The sequence below is a fragment of the Corvus cornix genome, chromosome Z, assembly GCF_000738735.6.
Source record: "Corvus cornix cornix isolate S_Up_H32 chromosome Z, ASM73873v5, whole genome shotgun sequence".
NCBI lineage: Eukaryota > Metazoa > Chordata > Aves > Passeriformes > Corvidae > Corvus > Corvus cornix.
Window position 1 is genome coordinate 14,568,365 of NC_046357.1, and position 27,411 is coordinate 14,595,775.

Below are 27,411 nucleotides of genomic sequence, written 5' to 3' on the forward strand. Positions count from 1 at the left end.
CTCTTCTTGACCGCCCCGCCCCGCCCCGCCCGCGCCCCCGGGGCACGGCGGAAACACGGACCCGCCCCGCCGCCGGTCCCCGGGGGCGCCCGGCCGAGCGCGGCCGAGCGCCGCCGAGTAGATTCCGAGAGTAGCCGAGCGCTGAGCGAGCACTGCTGAGGGGCGTGCGAGAGTTGCCGAGTGCTGCCCGATAGTTGCCGGGAGCTGCCCGTGAGCCGACCGAGGGCGCCCGAATCCTGCCCGAGAGTTGCCGAGTGTAACACGAGTGTTGCCGGGAGCTGCCCGTGAGCCGACCGAGGGCGCCCGAATCCTGCCCGAGAGTTGCCGAGTGTAACACGAGTGTTGCCGAACGTTCCCGAGCCTTGCCGAGCGCTGCCGAGCGCTGCCCGAGCCGTGCCGAACTCTGCCCGAGGACTGCCGATCCTCGCTGGGCGGCTGAGGCGAGCCGGGCCTGGTGCGGTGCCGGACGGCGAGCGCGGCCTGTGCGGGTGGTGAGTGGGCCTGAGGCAGGAGTTCCGGAAGGTTTGCGGCCCTGTGTCCCTGATCTCTCGGGTAGAGCTATCCGTGTGCGTGTCTGCGGTAGGGACCGCAGGGTTGGGGGTGTCAGGGCTGTCCTTTCTCACCCTCGCGGTGTGTCTTGATCCCCCTTACCTGTGTAGACTTGGGGGGAGGATGTATGTGCTTGTAAGGATAGGGCCGTGCGTGTTTCCCCCCCACACCTCCTGTGTGTATGTGTCTGTGTCCCCATTCCCCCTCAGTTACATGGCCCAGCACTCTTACTGTGTCGCCGTAACAGCATAAGGGGGAATGGCTTTAAACTGAAAGGTACTACGTTTAGATTAAATATTAAGAAGAAATTCTTTACTGTGAGGGTGGTGAGGCACTGGCAGAGGTTGCCCAGAGAGGTTTTGGTTGCTTCATCCCTGGAAATGTTCAGTGCCAGGCTGGATAAGGCCCTGAGCAATCTTGTCTGGTGGGAGGTGCCCCTGCCCATGGCAGGGGAATTGGAACAGGATGATCTTTAAGGACTCTTCCACCCCAAACCGTTCAGTGATTCCTTGAATCCATGATTCTGTGATAACGTGCCCGCTGTTGGCTTTTTTTGACAGGTGTGCAGCAGGACTGTCCAAGCCATGATTGAAGTGTTGGCCAAGCTGGGCCGTGGGCCCGTGTTCCTGGCAGGGGAGGTGCTGGAGTGTGTGATCACCTTCACCAACCCATTATCGGCCTCATCGACCTCCGCCAGCAGGTACAGGGCCTGTGCCAGTCCATGCCCAGAGCTTCCAAATGTTGGAGCTGCCTGGGTCCCTCCAGAGGGAACAGCCCTCCCTCTTTCCCTTCTCCCTCTGGAGCAGTAGTCATGGCTACATTGTGGGGCAATGGTGCCAGCTCAGCACCCTGTGACTTCCCTACTTGAGGCACTCCCTTAAGAAGGCCTTGCACCATCTCAATTTTGGGGGCAAAGCTGAGGTAATTATGCTGATTTTGTGCCCCCAAGAAGTAGACAAGGAAAGAAGTATGCAGTTAGAGATTCTCTGTGCTTCAGGTGAGCCCTCAGTGACAGTGACTGGCAGAAAATGAAGCCCAACTGGCTGTCAAAGTGGGATATCTGGTCACACCAGGGTGACAGTCCCACAGAGCAACATCCAGGCAACGTCATTATTTCCTGCATTTGTGGAAGGAGCTCTCTTCTGTCCAGCAGCGCTGGATAGATCAATGTGATCCCTGCCTCCAGAGATGGCAGACAAAGGGGCGAGTAGTGCCAGGGGTCTGAAAGGGACACCTTCTGTGGCTGCATTTTCTGTGGCCCAGCCTTTGAGCACTGCATCTCCCTTTATCCGTGTTGAGGAAATGTGAGAAGATGGGAGCTTCCCATATTGGCTCACAGCAGGTGACTTCATGTCACAAGCAATCACCCAAAGCCTTCATGTTGAGTGTGTGGCCTTGTCTGATTCTTTAGGGAGTGGAGAGTGCTTTCTCATCTTGAGTCCTTCCCAGGAAGTGTCTGTTTCCAGCTCTGTCAGGTTCAGCATGTTTTCATCACCAGTACGATACTCACATGTGATTGTTTTGGTGGGCCCACTCACAGTACCTGCAGTCTCAGCAGCAGAGGGCTTCTGTATTTATTGCCTTTCTTAACTTTCCATCTTTTCTTCCTGGTTCTTCTTCCCTGCTCAGTTCAGGTTTCAAATTCAGCTGTGGCATAAGCATCCAGCTTCCCAAAGTTTTGTCCTGTGTGATGACAAAAGCTGTTTTGCCTGCTTCTGAAACATGTGGGACTTCAAGGGTACCAGGTGGCATGGTTTGAGGGGGTTGCAGTGCATTTATGAGGCCTTCATTTGGGAACTTCAAGAGTCTTGTGGTCTGCAGAAGATGGCCTCTTGGAAAAGTTGTTAAAATAGTAAGAAAAACCCCAGGTGATCAATCTGACGAGACCTGGCTAAGTCATACGAGTGGCAGCAGCAAATAGATTGGTGGTTTGGAAAATGAAGCCCTGGGTTGCGTAAAGGCAGGAGCCAGATCAAAGCACAGTGACTGCAACAGGCAGTCAGAACAAATAGACCTGTCAGAGACTGGAAGGTTTTGGGGCTGACAGGTGGAGGGGCAGAGAGGCTGCATATTGAGCACAGGAACCAAACTGAAAGAAAGGCAGGGAATTAATTTGGTGGTGGAGTATGAGAAAGAAATCTCTTCTAGCTGGAGGCTGCATGGAGCGTGTCCTGTGTAGGCTACAGGAGCTGTGGGGGAAGGTGAGACTGGAGGGAAGTGACCTCAGCACCAGTGCAGGATCCTCCACTGCTGAACAAACACCAGCTGAACAAGCCAGCTCTGCTGGCAGGAAGGGACATGCAAATTTTGTTTGGACATCTGGTTAGAAAAAATGAAAACAATCCAGTGACATATTGTAGAGCAATACTGAAAAAGAAAGAAAAATAAATACTCAAAATATGGTATTTAAAGGTACTGTAATCACTCTAAGCTTATATAAAATTAGTAAACATTGCCTCAAGCAAGACCAGTTCTCTGTTTCCAAACAGCAGACACCTTACAACAAAAAAACATACGGCAGCCCTGATGGAAAAGCTGTGCTGGTATTTTTGAAAATGCAGAATTACAACTCTAGGGCTCGAAGCAACTGGGTATAGTAACTGAGGTTCATTTGGGTAAGGGCAGCCAGCACATACAAAAGATCTAATAGTGCATCATTAGTCAGCTGGTGCAAATGCAGCACGCCTTTTTCTGTGGTTCATCTAGACCTGTAGGAGAAAGGTTCATGAAGGACGTCTGGACTTCAGGTGGCTCTCTTGAAAGCTGTTTATTGCATAGGCAAAGTTACAGCAGCTCAGGGAGTGGGTATCCAGAGCCAGCCCTACAGCTGTCAGCTGGAGCTTGTAGGCATATCTGAAGCCACTTTCTGTTCAAGTTACAAAGCATTATATACTTTGCTGAGTATCTTAATACGTAACAACCAATAAGCACCATACACAATACCTTTACATTTGCCTGTAGTGTATCGTAGCTACTACCATCACCATATTATAGTCATTATTATCCAATGACAAGAGTAAGTAAGTTACAGTTTAAGCTTAGAGTGGAAAATTCTCAGACCTCTCTTCTTGCTGCATCGACATTTCTTGTTTGCCTGCGATAGCTCTCTTTTTGATAAAAACATGTTTTCTATTTACTTATGCTCTTCTTGAGACTTATTTACTTGGTGAAAAACATGTCTTTGTTGGTGGTCACATACCTTTGTCCTAATCATAAAAATCTCCTTCCAACTCATCTCCAGCCTTTGCCTTCTCAGTTATTCAGTGACCAGTGTTTCAGCAAAACATCTTTTACTCTATATCAAAACTTGCTTTCATTTCTATCTCATCCTCAGTTTCTACAGTTTCTACATTTCTGCCAAGCCTACATATCTGTGAAACTTTCTTACTAAACTTTCATCCTCTCCAATATCTCCCCCTTTCTGTTGAACTATTAAAACATTAGAAATTGTCTTATTCATTATTTTCTGCACACATTGAAGTACACAGGGTACTACTACTATAGCCACAATTATCACTACCAGAATAATTAAGCCTATTTTACGAAGTTCCTTCAGCCAGGGTGTAAATCTCCAACCATCAAACAAACTGTCTAGCCAAGATGGTTCATCTGTTGTAATTTGGTTAGCTAAATCTCTTAAGTTTTGCAACTGCTTATGAATAGAAGCAGAATGATCAGATAGGTTCATACAACACAATCCTTCAAAATCTTCACAGCCATACTTGTAAAAGATAGTCAAGTGCAGCTCTGTTTTGTGAAGTGGCATGCTTGACAGCCTCTTCATCTGTCAGCAAGTCACTGATCACAGAAGAAGTGTCATTTATTTCTTTACTGAGCCAGCATCCTAATTTGTTTAGTTGATTCAATGCAATTGAAGAACTTAGCTGAGGCAACAAAATGCTTGTAACAATTGATTCTCCAGAGTTTACCATAAACTGGTGATAAGGAGTGATGTTTAGATGAGGGCCATTTTTTCCTACAAAATGAAACACATAACAAGTGTCCATAGTTAAAGAGCTTAAAATTTCTAATTCTTGAAGGTCAGATTTATCAACTTTGAAATTATCAATATAAGTTTGGTGTCTCGGGCTGGGAGTTGGAGAAATGTGATGATTATCATATGGCCAATATTTATCAAAAGTAACATTACCAAAACCTTCTGGGAAAGGCACCCCAACTAAACAAGTTGAGAAGGGTTTGTCAGGGCTTGTGTTGGATAAACAGATGGTGTCAGAGCCTGTGGACTTGGCTAAAGCAACCCAAACATTTGTCTTTGGTTGATTTACATGTAAAGCTTCACTGCAAAAACAAAAAAGGGTAAAAGCAATATGCATCTGCACAAATAATAATAAAACTCCATTCTTTTCTTGAGCCATTTCTGGCAGACGATCTTCTCTCAGTGGTTCTGCCTAGTTCACATTTGGGTGCCGGCTTCTTGGCTTCCACTCGCGGGGTCACTGGCTGAAGTGGAACCGTCAACGAGCTTTGATGCGTGGTACGGCTTCACGTTCTTTGCTGGAATCCACTTGGTTCCTTCACCTGTAGAGAGACATGCAAACACCTTTCCCCATGTTATAAGATCATATGGTCTTTCTATTTTTCCTGATTCTAAATTCTTTATTAAAACTGGGGGTTGTTCTTCCAATTTTGCTTTTTTGTTGTTCAAGAAATGTCTGTAAATGGGGGGGTCAGGTTCTTCTGCAGAGCTGTTCAAGAAATTATAAACATACACGGCTTTATTCAACCTTCTTTGAGGTGTAGCCTGGGCTTCTCCCCCGTTCTGTTGATCTAAAATCCACTTTAAAGTTTGATGTGTTCTTTCTAGGGTACTTTTTAGCAGTTGTTTAAAATACAGTGAGCAAATACCACTATCTCTTACAGCCCTTCTCAGTTCTTTAATTTCGTGAGTGGGGATGGGAGCCTATGTTTTAGGACTGCTAGGCTGTTGGCCAGCTATCACAGGCTTAAGCTAATAGACTAAGACTTTCATCTTTACAGATTTGGCGTCTTATTTCATGCCAATCTGTTAATTGAGAATAATCTGAACATTTTGGAGGATTTTTTGATTCAGAAAGTAGCGCTGACAAACTCTCGGAACTCGTTTTCTCTTTCTGGGTTGCAAGATCCCCGCCGCTCGCTGGCGGGACTCTGGGGCTCATTGCAAACAGATCTGGCTGGTTTTCAGTGTTTCCTTGTGTTAGATTCAAAGGATCAGCTCCAGCAGAGCGGCTCCCCATCTCGCTTGCTAATGGAGCTGCATTGTTCCCCTCTGTTCCCCCCCGGTTTGTGGCTTGTAAGGCAGGGCTGAGCTGTGTGGAGGGATGTTGCTGGGCGGCGGGAGCAGCGCGGCCGATCTTGGTGGCAGCGGGCGAGGAGGCGGGGTGGAGCTGCATGGCGGTGGGGGAGGCACAGCGAGTATTTCCACTAATGCTGTACAAGCTGGTATGAGTTTTGCGGTTCTCTTGTCCTGGTGCGATATGGCATTAAATAATTTGATTCCCACTGAGTCCCAAAAATCTCTGGTGTAGACTGCTTTAGAGTCAGTGATTGGGACATGGGTCACAGTCCATGCTATGAGATCTTTCATTTCTTTTTTTGGCAATTCAGTTGGACTGGACTTAATTAGAGGTTTTAGTTGCTGATAGACCATCCTTCTGTTGGGCAGACACATGCTGACCCATGACTGGATTACTCGGTGCTCACCTTTGCCGACCCGTCGCGGCAGGTGTCTCTCGTTGAGGTCCGGTCCAGGCACTGACCCGTAGCGGTGTCAGTCCGGCCTCCACACGCCTTCATTTCAGGCGTCTCCTTTCGTTAGCAGCTGCACACGCTTTCGTTTCAAGCGTCCTGTTTGCAGCTACTCAGGTCACTTCGTTTCAGCGACCGACCACACATTCAGCGAGAAGTCTCCTATACGCGGAAAAAATCCCTTTTTGCCCCTCTATAATGCTGGGCGCCAATTTATAGGAGAAGGGGTCACGAAGGATGTCTGGACTTGAAAGCTGTTCATTGCATAGGCAAAGTTACAGCAGCTCAGGGAGTGGGTATCCAGAGCCAGCCCTACAGCTGTCAGCTAGAGCTTGTAGGCATATCTGAAGCCTACAAGTTTCTGTAGTTACTGTTCTGAAGTTTCTGTTCAAGTTACAAAGCATTATATACTTTGCTGAGTATCTTAATACATAACAACCAATAAGCACCATACACAATACCTTTACATTTGCCTGTAGTGTATCGTAGCTACTACCATCACCATATTATAGTCATTATTATCCAATGACAAGAGTAAGTAAGTTACAATTTAAGCTTAGAGTGGAAAATTCTCAGACCTCTCTTCTTGCTGCATCGACATTTCTTGTTTGCCTGCGATAGCTCTCTTTTTGATAAAAACATGTTTTCTATTTACTTATGCTCTTCTTGAGACTTATTTACTTGGTGAAAAACATGTCTTTTGTTGGTGGTCACATACCTTTGTCTAATCATAAAATCTCCTTCCAACTCATCTCCGGCCTTTGCTTCTCAGTTATTCAGTGACCAGTGTTTCAGCAAAACATCTTTTACTCTATATCAAAACTTGCTTTCATTTCTATCTCATCCTCAGTTTCTACATTCAGAGATCTTTCTGCCAAGCCTACATATCTGTGAAACTTTCTTACCAAACTTTCATCCTCTCCTGTGGGTGCTGGGTGGGTCGGATGGTCAGGACGGACGGAAACGAGAGATCTCTGAAGTCAGATCTTGGAACATGCGGTTTATTGCAAAGGGCGTGGGTATAGGGGCACTGCTTAGAGCTGCAGCTGGCAGCTCTGAGCAGGCCCAAGAGAGCAAGAGAGTAAGCGGGTAAGAGAGAGCGAGAGGAATGAGAGTGAAGAAGAAGTGATGAGAATAGAATGGAATGGTGAAGTCCTGGTTACAATACAATAAATCATCTTCTGTACTGAATATTCTAATTGTCACTAACCAATTTAATACAAGATACAAATCCTGTAGCATTTACATACAGCCTATAAGAGTTCTTATATTACCATAGAGTGTTACATCTTAGCTTCTAAAAACTACTCTTTGGACCCCTTCTGCTGAGCTAGTAGGGTCTGCTCTGACCCTTGGACCTGCCTGCAAGCAGAGGGTATTGCTCAATCAAGAGGGAATTACCTTCAGTTGGCCATACCATTGTTTTCCAGTTGTTCAGTAACTAAGACTTGGTATTTCAAAAGTGGCTTTCATTTCGATGTTGCCTGTAGTTTTCATATTCCCAAAATCTTTTGTCAGGCAATCATATTTATAAGGCTTTCCTGTTTCATCTTCCCCAACACTCTCCAACATAGACCTTTAACTGCTCTGATGTGTGTCTTGGGGTGACTTTATGATGTGTATCCCATATCGCTGCCCTATGCCCCGAAATTAATTCTTGTGCCTTTCTATGCCTTTAAACTGAGCCTGAGAGGAGGAAGGAAAAACTGAGCAAAACTTTTTCAAAGCAGTTTGCAGCTTGTTCAAGGTCACACAGAGATAGCGACTTTTTTTTTTTTTCCCAGCCAGCTTTCAGCCAGTTTTCCAGTTTCTTTTTCTCCAGAGAGAGACTGAGAGTTGAGCTTTTTTTTTCCTTCCCTGGAATTTCAGATTTTTTCCCTTTTTCTGTGGACTGCTTCAATATCAGAACACATCGGGAGGACTTTCCACTGAGCACAGAGAGCCTGGCCCTGACCAAGCCCCCAGCTCCGAGGAGACCAAAGGGAGGACTCTAACACTTTCCCAGTTTTTTTTCTTCACAGCAAAAGATTTTGTTATTTAGCATTATTTTCCTTTTCCTGGGTGTTTGTTAAATAAATAGTTTTTATCTCTTTCACTTTCCTTCGAGGAGAATTTATTTTTCCTGAACCTGGTGGGGGAGGGATGGTTGTGCCTTCCCTCAGAGGATATATCTCTAAATTTGACCAAACTGGAACAAATTTAGTGGTGCCCAACTGCGTGGCTTGGAGGAAGGTGAAAAGTCTGTGCTAATTACATTTTGGTTTGAATTTACTTACTCTGTGTTGGGGTAAAGTAGTCACCATGTTGGTTGAGTTCATAACGTTTCTCTGGCTTGATATATTCATCTATTTCTGGTCTGTAGGCTTGTTTAAGGTACTAGTGCCTTTCTGGTCCCTAGGCCTATTTGCCTATCCGCAACTTGGTCCGATCTTATCCTTGATAAGGAATTTTTGCAGAGGAGGGACACAAATTCGGATTTCTATTTTGCTGTGCTCAGTGATAATGATTTATAAGAAGTTAACAGGGGTACAGGCAGCTGTCCGAAGTGTGTGATATGATATGTGGTTTCTTTGTCCTAATCCCAGTCCTAGCTTCAGTAGCCTGTTTTGGGAATTTATTAGTAATTGCACCCAGATTGTTAGAGGAGGAGGAGACGGGGTTTCTCTTCCCTTTAAATTTGATAGGTTATCTTTTGAGAATGTTCAGTTTCCCCTGGATGTTAAAGAGACCACCTTCCAGGTATTTTATCTGGTAAGCTTCCTCTATGTGGTTCGCAGCTTGTCTAGAATGAGAGCTCAGATTTCCAGGGTGACTGCCGAGACACCTGATCCAGAGGTGGAAAATCCTGAGTGGTGTGGGGAATGGGAAGATACGGGCCAAATCCTGAAGAAATTCTCTGACCCAATGGTTTGCAATTCCCCCCCTGAACAAGTTCAGAAACTGGCTGGTAAAGGTAGAGGGGCAGGAAGATAAGTCAGCAAAGCCTGCAGACACCCCAGTCACTCAGAATGCAGCCAAACCAGATAGCAAGCCCAAACCAGATGGAGAGTCTAAGCCATTGGCAGTGGCTCCTGTCATGAGGAAAAAGCACACAACCAAAACTGATCGCCCAGTAAAAGATGATAATGATTCAGGGGAAGGAACCTCAAAACCACCAACTGACTCAGGTACAGAAACCATTACTGAGTCCATGTCCATAAAGGACCTTCACAGCTTAAGAAAGGACTACACCCAACAGTCTGATGAATCCATAATAAGTTGGATGGTCCGTATTTGGGATGTGGCAGGTGATGATGTGATGCTGGACGGTGCTGAAGCGAGGCATTTGGTATCCCTCTCATGTGATCTAGTGATTGACCAAGCGATGACTGGGGGGGCTGACTCTGCCAGTCTCTGGAGACGGGTTTTGACAGGCGTGATTGAAAGATATATATGTGCGGAGATGATCTCTACATGCAGCAAACCCAGTGGAAGACCATAGAACAAGGGATCCGGCGTGTGAGAGAACTAGGAGTGGTAGAGATTGTCTTCACAGACGACCCAGGATTGAGGAGTCCAGACCAGGTCAGAGTTAATCCATTCATGTGGCAAAAACTTGTACAACTTGGGCCACAAGAATACGCTTCTGCTTTAGCAATAATGAAACCGAACTACGCTGCGAATGAGACCGTGTGGGATATGGCAGTGAAGCTCCGAGCATATGCAGATTCCGTGCATGGCTAACGCAGTTCTTGTGCTCGATGCATGAGCTCTGGCGTGCCCCAGGTCAGAGACAGCCCAGCTGCGTTACTTCTGTGCGTCGCAGAAGCGACTTCGGCATCAGGAAAAGAGCTGCTGGCTGAGCTGGCTAGCTGGCTTCTTTGCAGAGGGAAACACGGCAGGAGCCGATGGTATCGGCTCACATTAGCTCGGAGACAAAGGAAGAGAGAGGCTGTTCTGGTCTGGCTTCTAACAGGTTTATTGTGAGAAGTTTCGCAACCCGAACAAGCTCGGAAAGGGATGGAAAGCAATGGGACCCCTCCCCCAGGCTTGTCCTCAGTTTTACAGGGAATTTGAAAACCTTGGGGAAAGGGGAAAACAACCAATGAGTTACAAGCCAGGGGGAGGATACAATATAACAAGAACCACTGGGGGAAACTGAGAGGCGGGAGTTATAACAAAGAACCAGTGAACAACCAAGTAACCGAGAATTTTCCCAAACCGGGGGAGGCAGCTTGGACCCGGGGGGGGGGTGCAGCTTAGGCTTCTGAGCCGCCCCATGACCCACCCTCTGAGTCTGCCTCTTTGGGAAACTTGATCCAGGGGATGGGCTGGGATTGATTGGCATCACGCTGCCCTAGCCCCACAGTGGGCTGGGTCACACCAACACATGGCCCAACACATGCACGAGTCGCAACTGTGGAAACACATGTGCAGAAAATGGAAGATAAGATGGAGAAGAGTCTCCAGGAGATTAAAGAGTGCCTTCTCCAAATCTCAGCGGTACAGATCAGAGATTCTGATACCAAACGTGGACGTTCCCAAGAAAGAAAGTACATCCCACCAAGTGAGCTGTGGGATTTCCTGTGTGACAGTGGGGAAAACATGAGGAAGTGGGGTGGACAATCTACTTCTGCTTTGGCAGCACGAGTATGTGAATTGAAGGAGTGCAAGGTAGAACTTTTGGTAGAACTTCTCAGAAAGGAAGTTCTACCAAAAAGGAAGTAGCTCCAGTTGCCTGTAGCCAAACTGCCGGAAATGATGGAAAAGACAATGGCAAGTCCTATTCCCATGAAGGAACCTCTAAGATGCAGGCCCAGGGAAAGAAGGATAAGCAGGCATAGGGGGGCCCTGACTCTAGCCAGGTAGAGGTCAGGGAAAACCATGTTTTTTGGACTGTATGGATTCGTTGGCCTGGTACATCAGAACCACAAAGATATGATGCCTTGGTTGACACTGGTGCGCACTGTACAATAATCCCATCGCAACATGTGGGGGTAGAATCTGTTTCTATTGCTGGTGTAACAGGTGGATCACAAAATTTGACCTTGGTGGAAGCTGAGGTGAGCCTGACCAGAAATGAGTGGGAGAAACATCTCATTGTGACTGGTCCAGAGGCCCCGTGCATTTTGGGCATAGACTTCCTCCAAAGCGGGTATTTCAGAGACCCAAAGGGACTCAAGTGGGCTTTTGGAATAGCTGCTGTGGAGACAGAGGGCATTAAGCAATTGAATACTTTGCCTGGACTATCAGAGAACCCATCTGCAGTAGGCCTTCTGAAGGTGGAAGAACAAAGACTACCAATCACCACCTCTACAGTGCATTGCTGACAGTACCGGACAACTTGAGATGCTGTGATTCCCGTCCACAAGATGATCTGTGAGCTGGAGAGCCAAGGGGTGGTCAGCAAGACCCACTCACCCTTCAATAGTCCCATCTGGCCTGTGCGCAAGTCTGATGGGGAATGGAGACTGACAGTGGACTATGGTGGCTTGAATGAAGTGACTCCACCATTGAGTGCTGCTGTGCCGGACATGTTGGAGCTCCAGTACGAGCTGGAGTCCAAAGCAGTGAAGTGGTACGCCACTATTGACATTGCCAATGCATTTTTCTCCATTCCTCTGGCAGCAGAGTGCAGGCCTCAGTTTGCCTTCACCTGGAGGGGTGTGCAGTACACCTGGAACCGACTGCCCCAGGGGTGGAAGCACAGTCCCACCATCTGTCATGGACTGATCCAGACTGCACTGGAAAAGGGTGAGGCTCCAGAACGTTTGCAGTACATTAATGACATCACTGTGTGGGGGAACACTGCAACAGAAGTGTTTGAGAAAGGAGAGAGAATAATCCAAATTCTCCTGCAAGCTGGTTTTGCCATCAAGAAGAACAAAGTCAAGGGACCTGCTCAAGAGATTCAGTTCATGGGAGTGAAATGGCAAGATGGACGGCGTCAGATTCCCATTGAGGTCATCAATAAGATCACTGCAATGTCTCCACCAACCAACAAGAAGGAAACACAGGCTTTCCTAGGTGCCATAGGCTTTTGGAGGATGCACATTCCTGAGTACAGCCAGATTGTGAGTCCTCTCTACCTGGTTACCCACAAGAAGAATGATTTCCATTGGGGCCCTGAACAGCAACAAGCTTTTGCCCACATCAAGCAGGAAATCACTCATGCTGTAGCCCTTGGCCCAGTCAGGACAAGGACCAGAGGTGAAGAACGTGCTCTACTCTGCAGCCAGGAGCCATGGTCTGTCCTGGAGCCTCTGGCAGAAGGTGCCTGGTGAGACTCAAGGTTGACCACTGGGATTCTGGAGCCGAAGCTACAGAGGGTCTGAAGCCGACTACACCCCAACAGAGAAAGAAATCCTGGCAGCCTATGAAGGAATCCAAGCTGCCTCAGAGGTAATTGGCACTGAAGCACAACTCCTCCTGGCACCCCGACTACCAGTGCTGGGGTGTATGTTCAAAGCAAAGGTTCCCTCTACCCACCATGACACCAATGCCACATGGAGCAAATGGATTGCTCTCATCACACAGCGCGCCTGTATCGGGAAACTGAACTGCCCTGGGATTTTGGAAATAATCACAAACTGAAGGTGAAAGCCTTGGTCTCGCTGATGAAGAGGAACAAGAACAAGTGACACGCACTGAAGAAGCTCCACCATACAACCAACTGCCATCAGACGACACACGCTACGCTCTTTTCACCGACGGTTCTTGTCACATCGTAGGGATGAAACGAAAGTCGAAAGCAGCCACATGGAGTCCCACACGACAGGTTGCAGAAGCTACTGAAGGAGAAGGTGGATCAAGCCAACTCGCTGAACTCAAAGCTGTTCAATTAGCCCTGGACATTGCTGAAAGAGAGAAGTGGCCAAAGCTATACCTCTACACTGATTCATGGATGGTAGCCAATGCTCTATGGGGATGGCTGGAAAAGTGGGAAAAAGCTAATTGGCAGCGTAGGGGAAAACCAATCTGGGCTGCTGAAGAGTGGAAAGACATTGCTGCCCGAGTAAGAAAGCTGGTTGTGAGAGTCCCCCATGTAGATGCCCATGTCCCCAAGAGTAGGGCTAATGAAGAACACAAAACAACAAGCAGGTAGATCAGGCTGCAAAGATAGAAGTGTCACAGATAGACTTTGATTGGAAACATAAAGGAGAGTTGTTCCTAGCTCAGTGGGCTCATGACACCTCAGGCCATCAAGGTAGAGATGCACCTGTAAGTGGGCACGAGACCGAGGGGTGGATCTAACCGTGGACAGTATCTCCCAGGTTATCCATGACTGTGAGACATGTGCTGCAATCAAGCAGGCCAAGCGGGTGAAGCCCCTGTGGTATGGTGGGTGATGGTCCAAATACAAGTATGAGGAGGCCTGGCAGATTGATTACATCACACTGCCTCAAACCCGCCAAGGCAAGCGCTATGTGCTCACAATGGTAGAAGCCACCACTGGATGGCTGGAGACCTACCCTGTGCCTCACGCTACTGCCCGGAGCACCATCCTGGGCCTGGAAAAGCAAGTCCTTTGGAGGCATGGCACCCCTGAGAGAATCGAGTCTGACAATGGGACTCATTTTAAGAACAGCCTTATAAACACCTGGGCTAGAGAACATGGCACTGAGTGGATGTACCACATCCCTTACCATACACCATGTTGTGGGTTGGGTTTGTAACCGGGTGGAAACACCAACTTAGTGTAGTGGTTTGGTCTAAAATATTCATTGCTGTTTATCTTCTGTGAGATAAGAATTAGGAGAAACACAAAGCAGGCACCAAACTTGAAAGAATATAAAGAAGTTTATTAATAGACCTAAAAGAAGGGAAAAAAAAATTATACCACCTTCAGAACTCTCCTCCTCCCCCCACCTTCCTCCCTTCTCCCACTGACAATGTAAAAAGACAACCCTTAAGATGTTCAGTCTGTTTACCACTCCCATAATGACCTTGTTCAGTCCATTTAGAAAGAGAAGTCTCTTTTTGCTCGTCCTATGAAAACAGTATCACAACGAGACAGCCGCCCACTTCCAAATATTGTTCAGTCCATTTAGGAAGAGTCTCTCTCCCTGCATGTGAGTCCCTTCCCCCGACTTGCAGCTTTTCAAGGTCACACACAGATAGCAATCGGCCCTCCCGCAACTGCGTTCGAGGGTCCACTCTTGAAGTTTTTTGGGGTACAATTTTAAGGTTGAGCCGTTCAGAAACAGAAACAGAGGCCCTTCTCCTTCCCTGGGAGCAAAGGGTCTTCATCATCTTTATTGTTAGGACTATCTCTGGGAGCATCTCTAGGAACTGAGGCTTCTCCTTTCCCTTTGGAGCAAAAGTCCTCATCTGGTCCATCTCTAGGGACTGAGGTTTTCTCCTTTCCCGTTTGGAGCAAAAGTCCTCATTGCTTCCATCTCTCCCTGTCCAAACTTCTCATGAAATTACAGCTGCGTCAGCATCTGCCTATCTCAGCGCAGGTGCTTTTGCTCACGAGTTGAACACTCCACCCCCCATATCTTCATGAAATTACAGCAGGTACTCTGATATATCATAGCTTCACAACAGAATTTCAGCTTTAAGCATCTCATCTCTCTCTTCCCTCAGGTTTTCAGCTCTTCATAGCAGTAAAAGGGTTAATCTCACCTCGGCCTTGCAGCTGTGTGCCTTATCGCTGTTGGTCACCTGTCACCTGACCTCTGCCAGATAGCGGTGCCGCTTTGCTGAAATCTTGGCCGCAGTGGCGGGGCGGCGGGGGGATTTCGAGCCGCTCTGGCTGCCCACAGCCCTGCTGGGGGGGGATCGTCCTGGAGCCATGGGCCGGCCTGGCCTGGCCTGAGCAGGGCCTGGGCCAGGCCCACTGGGCCCCGCTCGGGCCCCGCAGCCACCTGTGCCAGCACCGGAAACGAGACAGAGCTCGGGGGGGGGGGGGGGGGCCGGGGGGGGGCGGAGTTTGCCTATTCTTAAGTGTGTATCACAGAGGCAGTCACAACTTTAAGTGGCTTAAAGAATTGTCCATATTCAAACTGGCCAGCTGATAGGTTCTGTCAGGTCCCAGAGGAAGCTGTAAGCACCCCTTAGCAAGGACATTACCTCCGGGACTATGCTTGCTAACCTATGACACACCAGCAGCTGGGAAAGTGGAACAGTGCAATGGATTGTTGAAAACCACCCTGAAGGCACTAGGTGGGGGAGCTTTCAAAAATTGGGAGCAGCATCTGGCAAAGGCCACCTGGTTAGTTAACACCTGAGGTTCCACCAATAGAGCTGGTCCAGCCCAATCTGAATCCCTGCATACAGTAGATGGAGATAAGGTTCCAGTAGTGCATGTCAGAGGTCTGTTAGGAAAGACTGTTTGGGTTAATTCTGCCTCGAGTACAGACAAACCCATCCGTGGGGTTGTCTTTGCTCAGGGACCTGGTTGCACATGGTGGGTAACGCAGAAAGATGGAACAACACGCTGTGTACCGCAGGGAGGTCTGATTGTTGGGTGAAAACCACCTGTAATGCAAAATGCCTGTATACCACTGCTTGCTGAGTGTCACTGTCACTGTTCCTATATAGCTGTGTATATATATATATGTATATATATATGTAAGTATTGATGTGTGTGTGGAGAGTTAGAATATATTAGTTTGGGCATTGAGCCAACGATATGGGATAAGGGGTGGAATGTCTTGGGGTAACGTTATGATGTGTATCCCATATCGCTGCCCTATGCCCCGAAATTAATTCTTGTGCCTTTCTATGCCTTTAAACTGAGCCTGAGAGGAGGAAGGAAAAACCGAGCAAAACTTTTTCAAAGCAGTTTGCAGCTTGTTCAAGGTCACACAGAGATAGCGACTTTTTTTTTTTCAGCCAGCTTTCAGCCAGTTTTCCAGTTTCTTTTTCTCCAGAGAGGGACTGAGAGTTGAACTTTTTTTTCCTTCCCTGGAATTTTCAGATTTTTTCCCTTTTTCTGTGGACTGCTTCAATATCAGAACACATCGGGAGGACTTTCCACTGAGCACAGAGAGCCTGGCCCTGACCAAGCCCCCAGCTCCGAGGAGACCAAAGGGAGGACTCTAACACTTTCCCAGTTTTTTTCTTCACAGCAAAAGATTTTATTATTTAGCATTATTTTCCTTTTCCTGGGTGTTTGTTAAATAAATAGTTTTTATCTCTTTCACTTTCCTTCGAGGAGAATTTATTTTTCCTGAACCTGGTGGGGGAGGGGTGGTTGTGCCTTCCCTCAGAGGATATATCTCTAAATTTGACCAAACCGGAACAATGTGTCACATGGAGGGACACCTGTGTGCCACAAAAAATCCCTCTGTCACCTAAAGCTCTGGTGTTAGTGCTTACTAATCAGATCATGATGTTAGAAAACACCAGAGGAACTATTTAGTGGCTAAAGTAGAGACCTCTATTGAGATAGAGGAGTGATTTGGAAATTGAAAGGTGTCAGTAATACCATGGGAAGTGCCCTGTGGAATGGTTGAGGTCACAGCAGAGTCCAAAACATGAGACTGTTTTTTGTGCTGGATGTGTGGCCCTACATTAATTCCTGTGGCTGTACAGAGAAGCGTCAAAATGACACTGCTGCCTCCCCTATTGCCGTCAGCAAACCCCTTGCATAAGGAGAAGTAAATAGGTCCTAATGAAAGACCCAGAAGTGTCTTCTTTGGTCTGGCACAAACAGCAGCTGATGTTCTTGATGGGGATGATGCTCTGGGGGCAGAGGAAGCATGTCTGTCCCTACCTGTCCTGAGGAGTGTTGAGCTTGGGGTGTCCATGCTGTGGGCAGGGGCAGCTGAACCCAGGTCGCAGGAATTTGTTGGTTTAGAATTTGCCCACTTCCCTAGTGGTTGTGTTGTTACCAGAGTGCTGTTCTGTGTGTCACCACTGGCTTGGGATTTAGCTTGTCATGGCTGAGATTCCTTTGCCAGGGCCCACATGCAGTAGCTCGAGGTGTTCTCTAAAGAGTGCAGTGAGTGGCCATTCCCAAGCTGTGGATGATGAGAAAGATGAAGAAATGAGTAAGGCTTTGGACTAGATCTTGTTGCTTGATCTCAGCATGTTTGCTGAAAGATCCCTGTGAAGTTTTGCACAGGCCTCCTTGTCCCCATGGAATGGGACAGGGGCTGCTGACCTCCGCTGCCTGTTGTCTTCTGCCGTGAGTGTACAGCAGGTTTCTTGGGGCAGATGTGTTTTCTCATGCCGTGTCAGTGCTGTGCCTATGCTGTTGTGGTTCAGGCTGCAGTTACTGATGCTTAAAAAGAGTCCTTGGGCCACAGAGCCAGGCCTTGGGTGAAGCTGCTGTCAGCAGCTGGGGTGGAAGTGGCTTTGAGTCAGCACCCCAGTGTGAGCTTAGTCCCAAGGCTTGTTTGGAGGGGGACTGTTGAGAGTGGCTTCAGTGACAGTGAAACAAGGCCTTCTTTCTTCCAGACAGGCAGTCCGGCATAGAGCTGAGCACACAGAGTTGCTCTTCTCCCAATTCCTGTCTGCTGTAATTCAGGTTTGAAGCACAGATATGAGTGTTGCTCTTTGCTTTCAGTGAGATGCTGGCATGGGCCAGCGCCCAGATCCACTGCCAGTTTCATGCCAGCGAGAACCGGGTGGCACTCCCTCCCTCTGATGGCAGCAAGCACGATGTGCAGGCAGAGAATGAGACCGTCTTTGTCCCCAACAGAGGTGAGTGCCACTCCTGCCTGTCACCTGGGTAGGGACAGTGAGAGCACAGTGGGCAGGAGTCAAGCAGACAATAATGTGTATGTCTTGATGGCAGCATGCATAGAAGTGAGTGGGAAGTCTGTGTTGCTTTCCTTTTGTCATTCCCTGGTGATGGATGTTGTGGGACCTTGTTAATACTGAAATCACAGTTACGCTAGCTTGGATTGAAACACAACAGTTATTTGTCCAGCTGCAGTGGCAAGGTCTCATGATATGACCAGGGCAAGAGATGTTTCCTCCTTGGCTCTCTTCTCCCTGTTGCTCCCCATGAGGATGAAGCTTGACTGGCCTAGGCACAGCCTGAGGCTGAGCAGCATTCATGTGTTTCTTATTCTCTTTCAGGAGAGCGGGGTCAGTGTATCCTGTCCACCCCACCAAAGATTCTCTTCTGTGACTTGCGACTGGATCCTGGGGAGTCAAAGTCCTGTGAGTTCTGTCTTGTCTTCCCCTGCTCACAGAGCTTGTCTCTGGGGAGCTCTGCTTTCAAAACTGGCTTTACAGACCTGAGTGCTGCAAGTGTGAGACCCTGGTGCTCGGGAAAAGTGAGGTGCTTTGGTTGGAGCATGAGTGCTGAGGAGCTGCTGCATCATCTGGAGTCTGTTCTCTGCTGCGTTAGGGCTGTGTACTGCAACATGTCCCTCAGTCCTGCCCCTGGCCTGTGGGCTTTGCTACCAATCCACGGTGTAGCTGCAAGGCATAAAACTTCTGAAATACCTGGTTGCAGCAGAAGGAATGGCTACACACACCTGCATTTCCTTGCCTTTATTTCTTCAGCCACACGAGAGTATTTTTGGAATTTAGACTGGTGTCCTCCAGAGGTTTGTGCATCCTCTTCAGGTTGTGGCTGTCATGGAGATAACAGTCTTATGGATGTTCTAGTTTTCTTGCTGTGAAAGTAAGCACTCCTCATCTTCTCTGCTCAAAGCTCTCCATGTCTGAGTAGATAGCTATGGAAACAGCTGAGTATGCGCTGTTGTCTCGTGGTTGGTGGCTGCGTGACCCAGCCTGTTCAGGTTATGTCAGATCTCCTTTGCATTCCAGTGGCCTGTGATCTAGCAGCAGGGATGTTAGGCCTTGCAGGCTGTGCATGAAGAGCTCTGTTAGGTTGTCCCAGGGATCTGCTGGGAATGGTTGATGGAGACCCCTTATGCTGTAGAGCACAGGGACTGGAGACACAGTGCCTATGCTGGGGTGGGCTCTGCTGGATCACTGAGCTCTCCAGAGCTGAGAGCAGAGCTGCAAGTGAGACCAAGCAGCCATGGGGTTGTGACATGCTGGTTTTGAAGCTGGTATTTCCTGCCTTTCTGGCCTTGGAGGGGCCTGACTGGAGGGAAAGGTGGACCTGGTGAAACGAGGCTGGCTTGGCTTGGTGGTTAGTGGAGTGGGGCAGTGCCATCTGGGGGCTGTGCCCCTAAACTGCAGAGCCTGTTGTCCGAAGACGTTTGGTTATTAGTTTATTGTTCTACAGCAGCATGTTGGGGAAAGGAGCTGGCCATGCCAGCAAGAAGGAGGAGGAGGCAGAAATCTCAGCTGGCCTGAGGCTCACCTGGATTCTCCTGTGTTCCTTGCTGCTTGCAGGTTGGGAGCTGGAGCATCCATTCCCTGGGAGCAGAGGGAAGTCCCTTTTCCTGGCACATCTTGGCCAGGTTGGGCAGTTTCTGGGATAGCAGATCAGTGACGACAGCCCACGTTCCAGGTGGCTGGGATGGATTGAGTGATTGACCGTGTAGTGCTGGCTTAACAGGCAGAAGCTGTTCAGCCCCCAGCTAAGCTAGGATTTGTCTGGTTTTCCCAATGAAGTTGTGTGGTGTGTGTGTGTGTCCTCTCTGCCTCTGGGTGGCACTGGCACTAGCAGCCTGCATCTGCCTGGTGCTTGGATGCAGTTCCTCAGGAAGGACACAGACTCTTCTATTCTTTGAGGTTCCTTGGCTGTACATTACAACCTTTTCCCTTGGCTGCGTGATGCACCTGTCTGTTTCATGCATCACATGTGATGTGGCTGCATGTGGCACTGGTTTTTTAACACTGAAATCCCTGTATCACAGCCCTGGTCTTTCACTGCCAGGCTGCTCACACGGATCACATCAGCCTGTGGTGCTGCTGCTCTCACACAAGACTGCAGCTGGCACACTTGCGGATCATTCCTGGGGTCTCCTGCCAGCTCTGTGGAGGGAGAGTTGAGGCTGTGTGGGTGTGTATCTTAATTCTTCATTTCCTGTTTTTCAGAAGTTTAGAGTTTTGCTACGCAGTTTGGGAAGGGGAAAAAAAACTAATCCAGAAACCCCAAGAAATCTTAATTCTGCTTCAGCAGTATACTGTGTTATTAAACTGCAGCCAGAGCTGGCACATACAGTTGAGGTTGTGTTAGACTGTCTCTTGATAGAAGGACTTGTTTTCATTTGCTGACCAACTTATTCCCCAATACCTTACTCTTGTTATGGTGCCTATATGTTGAAGTTGACTCATCTCCCAGCCCTTTGACACACGACCCAGGCTGAGCTCTTAAATTTGTCATAATGAAACATTTTCTCAAGTCCTCAAATAATTTCTGTGGCTGTTTTTGTAATACCTTGGTAGATCACAGAGAGGGGAGGAAATGGAAGCAGCCTGGACACAGGCCAGAAGCCCAGCCAGAGGGCACAGTGGGTGGGTAAGGAATGCATGTGTAGCACCAGGAATGTGCTTCCTTCTGGGATATGCAGGGAAGCTGGGACTTCCTGAGTCTTGGCATTCCTGTGCCAGGTAGCAGACTGCCCATCCTCCTCTGACAGCGGTGGTCTCTGCTCAGGTTATCTTCACTGGGCATGAAGGGCTTTGTGAGCATTTTTGTTAAGTTTGGTATGGGGGTTACAGAAGTCTGCTTCTTTCCTTGGAAATAATCTGATTTTCCTCCCTGTCAGGATAGTTCTCTGCTTTATCTGCACCCTGGTCCAGAAAGAGAGGCTTGTTTTAAGGTGTGACATCCTGTGGACACTACACACTAGCACAGGCTTTTTTCTTCCTTCCAGTCCTGTTATTTTAAATCTAGGAGTTATATTTAAAATATAACCCTAACTTTTAATCTAAGCCTCAACTTTCAGTATGTGCCAGACATGGGGAAGGATCTGTGGTTTCAGAGCAGGATGCTGCCCTTCCTCTGTCAGGGCGTATCTGCTTTACGGTGGGCAAGCCAGAGAGGTGGAGACTTTCCACAGTTTGCTGTTTGTGTCTTTCTTGTTATACAGCATGTGGTTTGGGAAAGCTGCAGAAGTGTTCACACTGCGTCAAGAGGCATTGGGGTTTGTGTGGTGGCCAAGGGGCTCTAGGAGGGCTGAATGTGGTGTAAGACAGGCCCTGGTATCTCAGAGCCCTCAGAGGCTATGTGGTCTAAGTCATCAGCCTGTCACAGGGGACACACCACAGGTTGTTGTGAAGATCTCGGAATTGTTTCTCGATCTTTTAGATGCAGTCCTTCAAAGAAAAACACAGGAAGAAACTAACTTGTTGCTGAGTTTGAGGGTTTGTGTAAAGCAAATACTAAAAGAGGCGTGAGGTACTGATCAACATGCGCATGGGGCAGGGCCTGCAGAAGGCTGCGCTTTGAGAGCAGTGGACAAAGGAGTGCACAGAGGCAAAATTGGGTTGAACTCGTGATGAGTAAGTTTAGCTCTCGTGTGTTTGTGTTCCTGGATTTTACATCTTTCACATTCTTTGGAGACAGAGTTTGTGTGTGTGGTTGTATGTGCTGGAAGCAATATTTGGATGATGGTGCATGTGATGTGAGGAGCAGTGTGCCTGGTGCAGGGGAGCTGAGTTGTGCTTGGCCTCTGGAGGAAAGAGGAGACAGCAGAAAGCACCAGGCACTGTCCCTAACTCAGTGCTGCTGTTCCTAACTTGGCGCAGGGAGCCTGCGCACCACAGCTGCAGGAGCTTCCTTTTGGCCTCAGAAAGCAAATTTTCTGCACCCCTTGCAGATTCATACTGTGAGACGCTGCCTGTTGATGGCCCCCCCTCTTTCCGGGGCCAGTCCGTGAAGTATGTGTACAAGCTTACCATCGGCTGCCAGCGCGTCAACTCCCCCATCAAGCTCCTGCGCGTGCCCTTCCGCGTCCTCGTGCTGCACGGTAAGGCCACGCGCTGCCCTCCCTGCACACGCAGGCAGGCTGCACCCTGCCCTGCTGATACTCTTGCCTTCTTCCCAGGGCTCAAGGATTACCAGTTCCCACAGGATGAGGCTGTTGCACCCTCAAACCCCTTCCTGGAGGAGGAGGAGGGCTTGAAGAAAGACTCTCGCCTGGCGGACCTAGCGACAGAACTGCTCATGGTGGCCACCTCCCGACGCAGCCTGCGTAGGTCATATTCCCTGCTCAAACCTGCTGTGCTTCCTAAGAAGCTGGGCATGGAGAACATCTCGGGGCCAGCTGCAAAAAATCTCTTGCTGACAAAGCAAAGTTCCAACTGTGGCTGTGGAGCAGCTCTGTCAGGGCCTGCTTGGCTCAGGGCCTCCTAGCCAGTCTCAGGTTGTTCCTACTTCAGGCAGAGAGACCCTGTGCCCAGCATATCACAGCCAGTGTGGGGTTTGCTCTTGCCCACTGCAGACATTTCCCAAAGGGAATACCACTCTAGGGGCAGTCCTTCACACCCAAGCAGGAGGGATGTGGTCATGTCATTAACCCAGAGCACTGCACAGTGCAGGGCCTTGTCCTGCCGCAACCCTTACTCCTCTTCTTGCTCCACAGACCTGTACAACATCAGCAACACTCGTGGGAAGGTGGGGACATTCTGCATCTTTAAGACTGTGTATAAGATTGGAGAGGATGTCATTGGGACCTTCAACTTCTCAGAAGGAGACATCCCATGTCTGCAGGTCATTATTGTCTCTGGGATCATGGGGGAGAGGCAGGGTTTTAGGGAGAAGGGGCTGGGGTGGCACTGGGCTCTAAGGGTTTCTAGTGGGACCCAGCTGGGGTCTCCTTGGGAGTGTGAGGTGGACAATGGCCCAGTCCTGAGCTTATTTGGGAAATGGAGCCCCCAGGCTTTGCACGTGGTGTGTATGAGGTTGTGAGAGCAAGCACCTTGCCAATCGCCCTGCAGTTCTCGGTGAGCCTGCAGACGGAGGAGAGCATTCAGGAGGAGTTCCAGCGCCGGCGGGGGCAGCCTGTCTCCTTCACCATGCACGCCCGCCATCAGGAGTCCTGCCTGCACACAGCGCAGAGCAGCTTCAGCCTGCCCATCCCGCTCAGCTCGACCCCAGGATTCACCACCAACATCGGTTAGTACTCACCAGGGAAGGGACCCACCCCTGCTTGTCTCTGCAGGAGGACTGTGATGTCCCCAGCCCTGCATATCCCATGCTCAGCAGAGATGTGTTCCTTGGGAGGGAGCTGGCCTGTGTCAGTGGGGTCATTTGCTGTCCCCTTGCCAGGACAGACAGTGCTGAGACAGCTGCTGTCCATGGCCCTTGTGGTGTTATCTGCTGACCACCCTCTTGCCCACAGTGTCCCTGAAGTGGAGGCTGCACTTTGAATTTGTGACCTCTGGGGAGTCGGCAGGAACTTGCTTGGTTCGTGGGAGCCAGTCAGAGGCTGTCACCTGGACTGGGGTGGAGCAGATGGAAGTGGACACCTTCAGCTGGGACTTGCCCATCAAAGTTCTTCCCACCAACCCCATCCTGGCTTCCTATGTATCTCAGTTCTCCAGCACTAACTCCATCACCATCTGAAGTAGGGAGAGGTTGTTGGCCTGCAGAGCTGCAAGCATGTGCCACCAGTAGGAATGGCAGGCAGGACTGTCACCAGTATGCTGTGGTGCATGCATCCCAGTGTCCCCTTGGATTCATCTGTGATGCCCAGCTGGGCACCGGGCAAGTCTGTCCTGTCTGTGGGTGGAAGAACACTGCTTGATGCAGTGTCTTGTGCTGCAGCCCCCAGCTGGAGCTGGGCCCGTCCTGCCTGGGTGAAGGTGCAAGTCCCAGCACTCAGCAAAAAGAAATCTGCCTTCCCAGAGAACCACTGATGTGCCTTTATCCCATGTGGGGCTTCTAAGAAGGAAAGGCCCAACCCAGGGAGGGGGGAGGGGAACTCTTCCAGTGAAGCTTCATACCACCTGTGGGTGACGGCTGTGCCCCTACAGAGACCCTACAAGCAGAGGTCTGGCATCCAGGTGAAGCACAGTGGCCACCTGGGCTGGGTGGGAGCCTGCTCTCCTGCACTGGCACATGTCCTGCCTCTTGGAGAGCTGTCCCACACACACAGTGCAGTGCCTCAGCCACCCCCACCTGGGGGAGGCAGGTCCTGGCTGGCCTGCCCTGTGCTGCTGGCTTGTGCTGGTGACTTGGATGGAAGCCCTTGCTGTGTCAGTACGATCGTGATGATTCAGAACTGAGCAGCACTGAGGCCCTGGGCTGTTGTCTGCCTGGGCTCCTGGGTGTGAAGGCATCCTGCTGGTCTTTGGATCCTTGGGCGGCTGTAGGAATGCATGCTGTGCATCCAAGAGATGCATGGAGATCTCCCTGCTCAACAGCCAGTTCCCCTGGATTTTTACTAAGCCTCCCCAATGAGCTTTCCTGTTTGCATGGAACTGTAGTAAACATCCGAATGTGCAAAACTAGGCCTTCCCAAGAGTCTTATTTGTACATTGTTCCCGGTGGTGGACACATCCCACCTTCCACAGCAGTCACAGGCTGGAGACTTCCTCTTTGTTCAGTATCTTTATTGCAAGAACAGAAACATCTACACAAGGCTCTCTGCACAACACAGGCATGGCACCAGCTGGGGCAGCTGCCAGGGCGGTTGCCTCCACCCTGGCACTTGAATTGCTTCTGCTTCCTGAACCCTCCTCACCCTGCTCCCTTGCTAGTGGGGATGGGAGTCTTTCCCTGGGGACATCCTGTTCTGCCACCCAACCTGGGCTGGCTCTGTTGCAGTGTTGCCCAGGGCTGGCCTACAGTGCCAGGGACCACAGGAGCTTTAGGAGCAGGGGCATTAGTGGTTCCAGAGGTGGGTTGTGCCTGCCCCTTGTGCTCTGGGAGCAGAGAAAGGGCTGGAGGGTGTGTGGGGATCCTGCACCAGGGGCCATGGTGACTCCAGTGAGCTCCCCATGGCTGCCATGCAGAGGAGTAGAGGTCTGGCAGGGAGTAGGGAGGTGCTTTGCTTGGGGCTGGATATGGGAATGCAGGACTGCCATGTAGCAGGCTGATTTAGTCCTGTAGCCCTTTTTTTAGTCACCAGAGGTTTTCTGCCCACCTGGGAGGAGATCCTGTAGAATCTGCATTTCCACGGTGTGCAGAACTTCTCACAGGGAGAGTGCCCTGGTTCAGGAAGCTGAAGGCAGAAGCAAAGCTTGGTACCATGGTGTGTGGATAGTGGTTTCCCTCGAAGGTGCCAGCGGTGATGCCTCTACAGGGTGGGTGGGGCAGGTCTGGAGCATGCAGGCGGAGTGCTCTGGAAGGGGAGGATGGCGTCGAGGGGCACGGGGCACTGCTGAGCCTCTCTATCTGCTCAGCCCTGCACCCAGCACCTTGTTCACCAGCGGCTCGGGGGTGCCGGCTGAGCCCCACTCGTGCTCCACACTCTTCACACACGGCAGGCTGGGGTTGGCCTTCTGCACTACCGAGATCTGGCAGGTCTGTGAGTCATAGTGGGCCTCACACCAGTCAGGGAAGTCGATGGGGTGCTGGGTGCTGTGGGAGAGGACACGGTGCTGTCAGTCTCCCCAGTTTGTGCCAGGAAGCTGCTGACTTGGGCTGGATGGCTTCCTGCTGCCAGCCCCCTGTGCAGGATGTCTCCCAGACCAGCTCAGGCAGGCTGAGACACAGCCCCTGGTGCATCTGGGCATCTTGCTGTGCCGAGACACCCTTTCCAACCACATTGCTTCCCCAGCTCAGCCCACCACCCTCAATGCCGTGGTGAGGTCCTGCCCACCTCTGCCTCTTGCTCTGCAGGGTCTGGTGCCCCACAGCCCTTCCAGGGCTCTGATACCTGCTGCATTTGCAGCCACCAGACATCCCCTGCTGCAGGTGCAAGTGGGAATTGATAGCCCACCCCAGCACCCCTTGACCCCTCACTCACGTCTCACAGCAGCCCACACCAATGGGGTGCAGGCAGGTGCAGAGCAGGCAGTTGGTGCTCAGCCACGATTCCCCAAGGGAGAACTGCTTCCCTTCATACTCACAGGGAGCTGCAAAGGAAACAGTGGTGATGAGAACACATGGGCCTGTGCTGAGGGCAAGTGGAAGCATCCTTGACACCCCTGTGCCCTGAAAGAGGGGACAAGAGGTGTCATCATGACCTCCCACCCACCTTATGGTATGGAAGATATATGGTGGTCTGTCCACCGTCCTCCTGCAGGTATGGAATGCCCTGTCATCTGCCATGGGTGATGTACCCATCCATCCTCTCGTAGCCATGCCTTGTGGCTCTCCCCACTACCCAGTGGGTCTAGAGCAAGAGGCAAGTGGCTCTTGCTTCCCTGGAGAGGGCAAACCCAGCACCCCTTGGAGTCTGGGCATTTCTGCAGCCCTGGGAGGAGGCAGTGGAGGGCTGACGAGCTGCCCTCCTTCCTTTGCTGCTAGTCCTGCACACTCGGCCCCAGGCAGCCTTTGTGGCCCAGAAAGCTGTTTGTCAGCCAGAGCCCTGGGGAGTTGTTCTGTGGTTTATAGACTGCTCCTTCCACTCACCACTGGCCCATGATCCCATGCCTGAGCTCAGCACAGTCCCTTCCACACTTTGCAGGCATAGGGCAGAGCCCTGCCATGCTGGGAAAGCTGAGGCCTCCTCTTCCCATCGGCCTCTTCCCATCTCACCTCCCCGCTTACCTTTAGCCTGGAAGTAGCATTTGGCCTGGGAGCCTGGCAGCTGGAGGAAGAGGGAAAGAAGCAGGCAAAGCCTGCCCCAAGCACACCCCATCTTCTGTGCTTGCGTGGCCATGGTTGATGTTGAACTGGACTTGTTCGCTTTGCTTCTCTATTGCCTTTGCTCTCTTTCTCTTTCTCTCTGCCTTTTTAATGCTCTTCCCCTGATCCCAACAAGAGATATTTATAAAGTTCAGCTTTACGACCCTGGCCACCAGCTGTGCCCCACTGGAAAAGTTGTAAAACTCATTTCCTGATTTGAAAGGCATGAAAACAAGAGGTAGGATCAAGATTTTTAACAAGCTGTGAAAAGCTGATTCATGCCCTCCAGAAATTTCTCCAGTTGGAAGCCCCTGTGGGTGCAAGGCTCCACAGTGAGGGGAGATCCAAAGGTCCCCAGCAGCGTTGCCCTCAGCAGCGTGGTGAGCACGTAAGCAGCAAGCACGGGAGACCCTGGCTCCTAACCAGGAGAGCTCCAGGCTCCCCTCTGGTCATGCTGAGCCGTCACTGCTCCTTCACAGCAAGCCAAGGTTTTGGGAGCATCCCATCTCGCAGTGACCAGAGCAGCGCAAGCACTCTGCTAACAAACAGTGTGGGATGCAAATGACACC

General features: G+C 50.0%; 2 protein-coding genes across 5 annotated transcripts; one reads left to right on the forward strand and one right to left on the reverse strand.

Annotated features, from left to right (window-relative positions):
- The first annotated feature begins 284 nt into the window (after positions 1–284).
- Positions 285–24,558, forward strand: RGP1 (RGP1 homolog, RAB6A GEF complex partner 1). Of its 4 annotated transcripts, none has more exons than XM_010395115.4 (9): positions 285–566; positions 1,110–1,249; positions 17,795–17,931; positions 18,313–18,396; positions 21,924–22,073; positions 22,152–22,298; positions 22,689–22,816; positions 23,044–23,221; positions 23,448–24,558. In XM_010395115.4, exons 2-9 carry the CDS (start codon positions 1,134–1,136, stop codon positions 23,669–23,671), a joined length of 1,164 nt encoding a protein of 387 aa, XP_010393417.1. In that variant the 5' UTR covers positions 285–566; positions 1,110–1,133; the 3' UTR covers positions 23,672–24,558. The 4 variants fall into 4 exon arrangements, with proteins under 4 accessions (XP_010393417.1, XP_019138987.1, XP_019138986.1 ...); XM_019283442.3 differs by having other exon boundaries at positions 412–491; XM_019283441.3 differs by having other exon boundaries at positions 440–522.
- Positions 24,559–24,695: 137 nt separating this feature from the next.
- On the reverse strand, positions 24,696–27,140 carry LOC104686576 (microseminoprotein, prostate associated). Its single transcript, XM_010395110.3, has 3 exons — positions 26,765–27,140; positions 26,019–26,127; positions 24,696–25,630 (listed from the first exon to the last, which is right to left on the reverse strand). Exons 1-3 carry the CDS (start codon positions 26,874–26,876, stop codon positions 25,441–25,443), a joined length of 411 nt encoding a protein of 136 aa, XP_010393412.1. The 5' UTR covers positions 26,877–27,140; the 3' UTR covers positions 24,696–25,440.
- Positions 27,141–27,411: the final 271 nt, after the last annotated feature.